Source organism: the organism of the source record quoted next (genome assembly GCF_019968985.1).
Source record: "MAG: Porospora cf. gigantea B chromosome Unknown PgB_NODE_986_length_8861_cov_131.244, whole genome shotgun sequence".
Lineage (NCBI taxonomy): Eukaryota > Apicomplexa > Conoidasida > Eugregarinorida > Porosporidae > Porospora > Porospora cf. gigantea B.
The window spans coordinates 1-8,861 of NW_027179377.1; the positions used below are offsets into that span (position 1 = coordinate 1).

General features: G+C 54.2%; 3 protein-coding genes across 6 annotated transcripts; 1 reads left to right on the top strand and 2 right to left on the bottom strand.

Moving 5' to 3' along the window:
- Positions 1 to 62: 62 nt before the first annotated feature.
- Positions 63 to 743, top strand: KVP17_002727 (uncharacterized protein; the record flags this gene model as incomplete). The annotated part of the gene is made up of 1 exon (XM_068519297.1): positions 63 to 743. One exon carries the CDS (start codon positions 63 to 65, stop codon positions 741 to 743), a length of 681 nt encoding a protein of 226 aa, XP_068370848.1.
- A 60-nt stretch (positions 744 to 803) lies between these two features.
- Positions 804 to 2,648, bottom strand: KVP17_002729 (uncharacterized protein; the record flags this gene model as incomplete). The annotated part of the gene is made up of 1 exon (XM_068519302.1): positions 804 to 2,648. One exon carries the CDS (start codon positions 2,646 to 2,648, stop codon positions 804 to 806), a length of 1,845 nt encoding a protein of 614 aa, XP_068370853.1.
- A 49-nt stretch (positions 2,649 to 2,697) lies between these two features.
- On the bottom strand, positions 2,698 to 8,845 carry KVP17_002728 (uncharacterized protein; the record flags this gene model as incomplete). 4 transcript variants are annotated; one of them, XM_068519299.1, is made up of 3 exons in its annotated part: positions 2,698 to 3,346; positions 3,375 to 7,523; positions 7,552 to 8,845. In XM_068519299.1, coding segments are annotated over 3 exons (6,092 nt in total), but the record flags the coding sequence as incomplete, so codon positions are not given. The 4 variants fall into 4 exon arrangements, with proteins under 4 accessions (XP_068370850.1, XP_068370849.1, XP_068370851.1 ...); XM_068519298.1 differs by lacking the exons at positions 3,375 to 7,523; positions 7,552 to 8,845 and having other exon boundaries at positions 2,698 to 3,315; XM_068519300.1 differs by lacking the exons at positions 2,698 to 3,346; positions 7,552 to 8,845 and having other exon boundaries at positions 3,371 to 7,324.
- Between the last annotated feature and the right edge of the window lie 16 nt (positions 8,846 to 8,861).

Here is an 8,861-nt window from a genome sequence, read left to right on the forward strand (position 1 = left end):
GACCACCTGACAGTGAACTGCCACCTGCAATTGCGGAACCTATTACGTCTGAGCGACGTGAAATGCCTCCTGCGGGTATCCCCGAGAGTCCAGTTGTGACAATACCTCCGGCCCCTAGGGGTCCTTCAGAGAAGCCTGTTAAAGATCACATAGATGGAGTTCCTGTCAACCCATCGAAGCTGAAGTTTCACGAGTTCACAATCTACCGTCAGCAGCGAGAGATTCCTTCCACCGTCGAGGCGGCTGCCAGGATTTCTGCAGAGCAGCAACGACCACCTGAGAGGGAACTGCGGCCAGAGGTCAAGTTTCACGAGTTCACATGGAGAGAATATCCTGCTACGTCTGAGCTCACTGCGGAAATTCCAGGACACAAGCCATCGAAGCTGAACTATCACGAGTTCGCATTCCACCATCAGAAGCAAGGGATTCCAACCACTGTCGAGGCGGCTGCCAGGATTTCTGCAGAGGAGCAACGACCGCCTGAGAGAGAACTATCGAAGTTGAAGTTTCACAAGTTCACAAGCCACCATCAGAAGAGAGACATTCCTGTCAACTCCGGCGACAAGGTTTCCAGCTACTCACACAACCAGCGAGCTGGAATGCGGTACCACGAATTCACAGCCAGTCCACTGTCAGCCCTGCCAAGAAAGACGCCCAAACTCCCATCAGACATCCCCTCCCCCCACACAGAACTACGCCATCACGCGTTCACATCCAAGCACGGAACTTCAAGGGCTGATTGACTAGCTGCAAACTACATGAAAGTACAACTACTACACATGAAAGAGTATCATTTACGTCATTCACATTTGAAATGATCCCATGTCTGGCATAACCTCCGCTTGCGCCAGAACTGACTGGGAGAATAGCACAGCTCCCGCCTCTGCTGACAGCTTCTCCTCGGCGAGGTCGTCGAGCCACTGTCGGAAGGCTGATGCGAGCTCAGAGCTGGGCGTGTTCTCGACGTAGTCGGTCTCCTCCTTCATAGACTTCAACGCCAGCTCTGGACTCAATCCGCAACGTTGGTAGCTGTTGATCGTCTCCATGTAGTATATGGGGTTGCATTGCTGCACTGGAGCCACATGTTTGAAGGAGTCCCACAACTCCTTCAGCTCGTCGTCCGGGAGCTGAAAGGACTTCAAGGTCTCGCGAGGAGCAGTTCCGTCGCCTACGGCGGAGGGCTCGGCCGGGTTGATGCGCACACAGATGTAACGTCCCAGGGGGAAGATTACGCTGCTCACCGGCATCTGTGGCCCCTTCATCCCCGCACTCATAGCTGTGAGGAATTTTAGGAAGGCCCGGTCTCTCGGAGTGAGCTTCTCGAAATCCAATATGTACACCTGAGGACACATATAGCGCTCTACAACGTCTTTGGTGAAACGTGCTTCTAAGTCTTCTATTTCCGCGTCGGTGAGGTCCGGACTGGGGACGTCGTCAGCAGTGATTTGCTGCGTGTCATCAGCCTTATCTTGAGCTATCATGGATTCCATCCTCATAGCTAGCATCGACCTGCGTTGGGCCGCATTGATGACCATACGGTACTTGGCCATCCTCTTTTGCCGGTCGATGTCGTCTATCGGCAGGGCACAGATTCGACCATTGATGGCCCCCATCTTCACCGTGGGCATTACAAATTTCGTGTCTTGCTCAGGAAGTCCGAAATTGTATGTCAGTGCAGCCTCGATTTCCTCAAGTTGGTCTCGAGATGGCGTCTGCGAAGCAAACAACGTGACATCTATGTGCTGGCTCTTCGAGAGCATCTCCTGCAGCCTGCTGAGTCCCTTCTCGTTACTGAGGTCCTTCACAGCCTCTAATCCGGCCTTCCGATCTTCTTCGTTGATTACCGGTTGTCCCTGCATGCCAAGGATGAATCGGCGTTCGCAGATGCTATCCTTTACGAGGTCTCGAATAATGTTTGGGTTGAATCGCTTGCTCCGAATGACAGATCCAATGCCGAGGCCGATTACAAAAGGTCCCTTCGAGGCTGGAGGCGTCTCATGTAACTTTGGCGTGAGAACCGGCTGTATGGCTTCTCCTTCGTCGGCCCAGATCACAACTGTTAAAACGTCCTGAGGTGTGTTGTTTGTGTAGTTGAATTCGTTGAACCCCAAAAGTGCATGGTCAACAGGCTCAGTTCTGTTGACCTTGAACTGCACCACAGCGAATGTCTGTCCTGATTGGAGACAGCCCATAGACGCGCTCTCCTCGTGCTTCGAGGTCGGCATCACGACGACTCGCATGTCCAAATTGGGATTGATTGTCTCAACCTTGGTCATGGAAGGCTCCACATCCACCTTCTTGCCTAGAATTTTTTTGGCCATGTCGGCTCTGGAGTCGAAAAATGCCTTCACCCGCGGCCTTCCCTGATTGGCGGTCGACAACATCTGGAGTAACTTCTGTATGTCTAACGACGGCATGTCTTGAGGGGCTCCCTCGTCACCGCCTTCATCGCCAAGGGCTGGTGGACTCGGCAGCTGCATTGGCCCTGCAATATCAACCGGCAGCGAGACGCCCTTCGGCAAATCGTCGGGGCTGACCTCCTCCGGGACGCCCTGGGTTCCGGTGGGAATCACCGCCCCAGCGCCTAGCAGGAGGGATTCCACGATATGACGACTTTTGCTTCTCGGAGTGATTAGAATTCGGGTCATCGGTTCAGAATTCGAAATTATGTGTTGCCATTCATGTACTTATCTTGTGCTACGTCGCTGCGAGCCCTAGACACCATAGGGCCATGATCTCCATCAGGAGGTCGCGCTCGTGACCATCCTCAGCTTTCAGACACAGGACCGTTGGCTTGTCATCAGGTGGGGGGTTGCGGTTCTGGTGGCCTGCAAGGCTAAAGCACTTGTCCTGGGGCCAATTTCGCGAGCCGCTCGGCAGCGGCGGCCACATCTCTCGCCCTTTATCCACGCGCATAGTTGCAGCCCACAAATTGGTTCGAACGTCGGAGAGTAGGAACAGCTCCCATTCTCCAGCCCCCGCGCTATCGCGAATGCTGTATATCAGCTTAGTTAAACTACCGTTAGCTCTCCAGAAACAGAAAGCTTTGTTATTTCTGTTGGTAGTCTTCAAGGTCCAGCAGATCAGAATGCCTCCACGTCGGATATATTGCCTGCAAGGAATGCTATAGACCCCGAACGGGAAGGCGTCCTGTTGCCAGCCAAGCTGCATTTCTAAATCAGGGGACGGATCTAAGAAAGCCTTTATCTCCTGTCTTGCGTCTGGGTCCCCAGCGAGTATTCCCCGCATAATCTTTCCAAATGTACGAACGTGGTTTCGCATGAGGGTCGCTTGGGCTGCGAACCGGCGTGGCATGCTCTGATGCAGGTTCGCTCGCGCTGCATCTCTGCATTGGAAGCGCGCATTCCACTCACAGGAAAAGCGCTGGCATGTCTGTTGGGAAGAAGGACATCATGAACGGCGACGTCTGCTTGAGCGAGTTGGCGACGAACAGCAGGATCTGTTTCGTCAGCTGCAGCTTGCACCCGTGCGCTGAGACCAGAAGGCGTATCCAGTAGAGTGCCATTTTCAGCGCCTCCCCTTCCGGGGACTCGCGATGCGTGAGCAAGGCGTCCTGCAGGGAGTTATTGCCTGCCAGCAGGGCATTGCACGCTCCCAGCGCTAGCGATTGCAGCCTGACATAGGGCAAGTAAAGTGGATGGCGCAGAAATGTAGCGACAGTCGAGATGAAGGTCATCTGCTCCTCGATGGTCATCCCTGTGAAACAGTCCCACTCAGACTGCGTAATGCGTACAAGCCTGTAATTCGGGAGCGTCTCGTAGTTGTTCGGCGCTATGTACGTACCTAGATGTGAAAGTTTTACATCAATGTCGTCGTCGGAGAGGTCGTCGAATACTTTATCTTGGTTGAGTTTTCGACGCCACAGCTCTGTTTTGGTGTGCTTTCGTCTGCGTGCGAACCAGCGTTCCTCCGTATCAACGAGGTCCACAGGTGGTATAATTGTGGGTGTTTCAGGCTGGGGCCGCACGGTTTCAACGATTTCGTCCTCGGAGGCGGGGACTTCGTACTCGACCACAACGTGATGCCTGTGGATGACGTACTCGACTTCAGGCATGTAGACGACCTTCCCGTTCGCCACTTGAATGAAGGCGCATGTGGCCTTGAATAGCTCCTCAACAGTTGATGGCTTGTATAGGCCTGTCGACTCAGACAGGCGAACGACGAACCACAGCCAGGACTGCGGTCCCCAAATCGTGGACCAAATGTGGCACAGATCGATGCCCCCCGAGATGAACACGTGACGTTGCAATGCAAGAGCCTTACCGACGACATCCATCTCGTCCTGCTCCGTGTGTGCCGCTGGCCTGGATTCCAGCAAGAAGGAGCCACATGTGATTTGGCGGGAGAGATCTAGTAGTCGAGTTAGAATTTCTTCATCGCAGTTTGAACAGGGCTTGCGGATGGTCTTAAGGATGAGCGAGGCGCATATTAGGCACGCCCTGACGATGGCCATCTCTGACATGTAGGCATCCAACGTCTTCAATATCCACGGCAAGAGTCCTTTGGTTACCAAATAGAAGCTGGCCTCGGGCAGTCTACAGACGTTGCGGAACACTTCGCAGCTGGCCGTAATGAGCTCCACGTTGGAACTGTTCCGCACGACCTTAAAAATCACGTTCAGCACTGGAATGTAGGTTTCCAGAGCGGAGGGCTCATAGGCGTTGGTTAGGTTACGGATGCAGTTGACTGTGGCCACCAGCGTCGAGGCGTCCAGCGACCGCCACAGACTAGTCAGCTTGAAAAACGCCGCCGGAATACCTTCTTCGTTGAGAACCTTCTGGATGGTATAGTTCACGCTGAGGTTATTCAGCGCCGTCAGCAGAGAGCTGAGTGCCCTGTTGGCCGCTTCGTCAGGCCGCCCACGATAAGACATCAGCGTCTGGACCAGCGTTCGCAGGAACTCCCTATCCATGGCAATCAGCGACTTGACTCCCTCGAGCTTGTGTGCGATGTTGGCGATCATACCGGCGATTCCGAATACGACCTCCCAGTTCTCCTGGTTGTCCATCAACGCACGGCCGGTATGCGGAACCCCGCCAGCGTTGATGAATCGGCGAACATTCGCCTCGCTGCCCAGCACTAAGGTGGCGGTGGCCAATGATATGTTTTTCATTGTCCGAGACCCATGCTGCGGGTGACCACAGTGACGGCTTTTGACGATCTCGAACTTGTAAAAAACATCTGCTGCTCCGAATGCGTCCGCTACCTTTCGAGATTTGCACCAGGTTCCGATACAGATGATGATGGCATTACACAGAAGCGTGTTGGGCGTGGCCATCATCTGCTCCAGCGCTCGCACATGGAAGTTCAGCTTGATGATCAAAGAGTCGTGAAGCGCGGGAGTGAAGCACTGACGCATGGACCTCATCAAGTGGTAGAGTACGAAGCTGGACAAGCTCCCACGGTTGTCGTAATTCTGCCAGATTTGGTCTAAAACCTCATAGAAGGAGCCAGAAAAAGATCCGCCCCTCGAACCAAAGGAACTGCAGGTGAAGAGGTTAGCGATGCAATGCTGCTCACGCTCTTTGTAGGTGAGTTTTTTGTACTCAGAACCTAATCTGGTCAGGTTTTCCATGACTACGGTTCTGATGTCAGGGCAGTAGGCAAGCACGTAGTTCAGTCCGGGGTCCCGGAACTCGACGATGTAGCCTAAGAGCACAGTTGCGGCAGAGCGTATCTCTCGACAATTGGACGGGTTGGAGACGACGCTGACTGTGGAGGAGGCAATATTCCACTCCACAAAGACGCGGACAGAGTCGGGGACGAAAAGGATAAGCTTAGATAGAAACTCAGCTGCGTACAGCATCTCCTGGCCTGCGAACGTAGCTAGGTCGTGAGTGACGAGGGAGTTCTCCGTGAAGAAGCGGGACACCTGCTGCATTTTCTTCACAAGGTCCGCATCGTTGGTATCGAACAAGTTTACCTGCTGACCCTTTGCCTGCCTCATCGCTACCATTTCATACGCCTGTCTAATAGTGGGCATGGCCGCGTTGTCGGGGTTCAGCAGCAAGTGCTCCTCGATGAAGTCGTGTAGCGCGAGTTCAGGTTGCCGGGTTAAGCCTCGAAGAGCGTCCGTTGTTCGGGTTAGAACGTCGGAACCCCGGATCATGGGCAACAGTTCGTAGTCATCTGGTACGCTGAAGTCTGCGGATGAGAGCTGCATCATGTTCATGGCTCGGTTGACAAACTCATCATCAGGAAATTTTTGCCAAAGCTGTTTCGTTGTCCACTCGCTATTCCGCAACAGAGTTCCTTGAGAATCGATGGACCCGACAGCGCAGATGATTTCACAAAACAGAGACGCCAGATACGAATTGTCCATCCAACCTAGGTGCCGTTGGTCACCAAGGAACGCATCCACCATCATGACATTCCGAAATAGGTTGCGGATGCTGCTTTCGTCGCCGTACTTCAGAAAAGTCAGAACCAGCTGCAGAGCAGTGTCGTTACCAGCGTCTGTCTGCGTGTGGTATAGAATCAGTCGAGATAGATGACCTGCCGCGTCGCCATACATTATTAAAGCAGGCAGCCCTCCATTAGCGCAGTACGCCACTGCCATGTCCACCCACGATGAGAGCATATACTCATGATCTGAGTATTCGTGGGCAAGAGTGCTCAACGAGGCTGATAGCCGTCCCACAGAATCCAACGTGATAGGGTATGACCCGAGGGTGTTCAGCAGGCGGGCGACGGCCTTGAACGGCGTGGAACTCGGTTGGGCGTCCGCAGTGGCAGAGCTCATGATAACTTTGCAGATCAAGCTTACCAGAGTGAGATTCGCCCACACATCTTCCGAAGCCACAATATCCACGAGCGCCAGGACTGCCGAGTCCAGCATCCCTTTGTTGGTCGCGAAAAGCTGCGCCACGTCCAACACTCGATGCAGCAACCACATCCGAGAGAATGGGCCACACCCCAGGCTTGCGATCAGGCGCAAGAAAGTCGCCACCGGCAGACCTACGTGCGTGTTGTAGCACAGATAAGACCTAAAAAGGTGTTCCTCGGTAGTGAGGTAGTAGGTCAGATCCTCCTTCCAGTATTCTGCGTGCTGCGATTCCGACAAAACAGCGCAGAAGCCCATGTAGTCGGCGACCAGCTCCATGTCGAAAACGACCATGGAGCTGCTGTTGCAGGCGCGCTCAGCAGCCAGCATTCCCAGCCGCCAAAGGATATGTCGGACACGTGGGGACACACGGTCGTGTACATTCAAGTACATCTCAACCAGCGGACACAACAGCCGGAGGCACCCTTTGCACTGGCCGACAGTCACGTGTTCGCCGTCCGCATAATAGTTCTTCGTCATCGCTATCAATGGTCCACACAATCTCAGAACTGGCTCGAAATATCTAAACGCTACCGAGGTGTCTTGGGGGCGAACGCGCAGCGCGAGGACCAGTCGATCTATCAGCACCGCACACTCGTTCCATCGACCGACCACGCAGTTGTTGAACTGCTCCAAGGTCAGGTGGATGAAGGTATCAACGGCGACGGCCTTGTGGAGGCTGAGTTCTGTCAGTTCCGATAGCTCACACGAAAATAGCGTTCCAGAGATCGGTGTCTCCTGGCCTGACAAGCGAAAGAACCGCGTTGATAAAGTAGTTATCCGTTGCGAAAAGCCAGAGCGCGTCTGTTGTGACGCACACGTGGCTCAGAAGATGCAGCCCGTCAGTCGCTGCTAACTTCCTGTCGCCTGGCGAAAGCCAACAGAGCAAGCTCGCGAAGATAACGCAGAGCCTCTCTGGAGGGAGACCCCCAATGGTACCTCTGGTGACCATCCGCTGCCAAACTTGCGGAAGGCGTTTTGACAAGACGCGCAGCACTCCGAAAGAATGAAACAGCACCTTGTATTGCGTGGACGCCGGATGCGACTGCTCCGCTGTGCGGACGTGCCACTCTAGATGTTCACCGCGCAGGACTCGGCCCAGTCGTTTTAGTGTGAGTCTGCGGATGATGTCGCTGCCGGAGAGAAGTCCGTGAACGGCAGCTATGGCTGTGGGGAGGGTCTCGCTGTCGGAAGGCGCTAGTACATGCGTCAGAAAGGAAAGTACCCGCTCTAGGGCAGCGATTCCTATGGAAAGGCAGCTGTTACTATCCATGACCTTGGCGTAGAACCTGCAAACCCTGTAGCAAAGCTCCAAGTCGGTCTTGTTCAGCATGAACAACTCCATAACTACCTCCGGAATGCCGTTGCAGATCAGAGACCGACGAAGGCTGCGGTAATGTGGTCGCATATTCTCAGCAGCGTTCAGGAGAGGGATGAGACACGGTATGAAAGCCGGAAACGCCAAGTTAACCATTGCCTTGACGAGTACTTCATATCCCCTGTGGATTGCGAAAATTCGGATGGTAAGCGTGTCACGACTGATTGCCTCCAGGAGTAGCGAGAGGAGATACTGACATTCAACGATGTTCTGCTGCAGCAGCGGCATGGTGATGTCGATTATCCCAAGACGGGTAACTGAAAGCGTGTAGGTTCGGCTTGCACACAACCTCGTCAGCATAGTTAGCTCATCACGGAGGTTCCGGCCCATCCAAGGCTTGAGCCCCTCGCGGAAGTGACCCCCTATCCGTGCGACGGCTGTGATCGCCACGTCAGCTGGCACACACACAAAAGGCACCAAGCGTCGAGCATAGGGCACTAAGTGGGGGTTGGCCTCGCAACCAGTGAAATAGGCGTCCAGAAGCCTCTCGTACCTGCTGTCCAGTGCCCAGTCGTCCCAACGCCCGTTAGAGGCCAACTGGACCAACAGCCGGCACCCCTTATCCGCTGCCGCAACATCCCAATTCCGGTGCCGGAGCAGGCATGACAAGAAACATGCCACCTCTGTGCCGTGTAATAA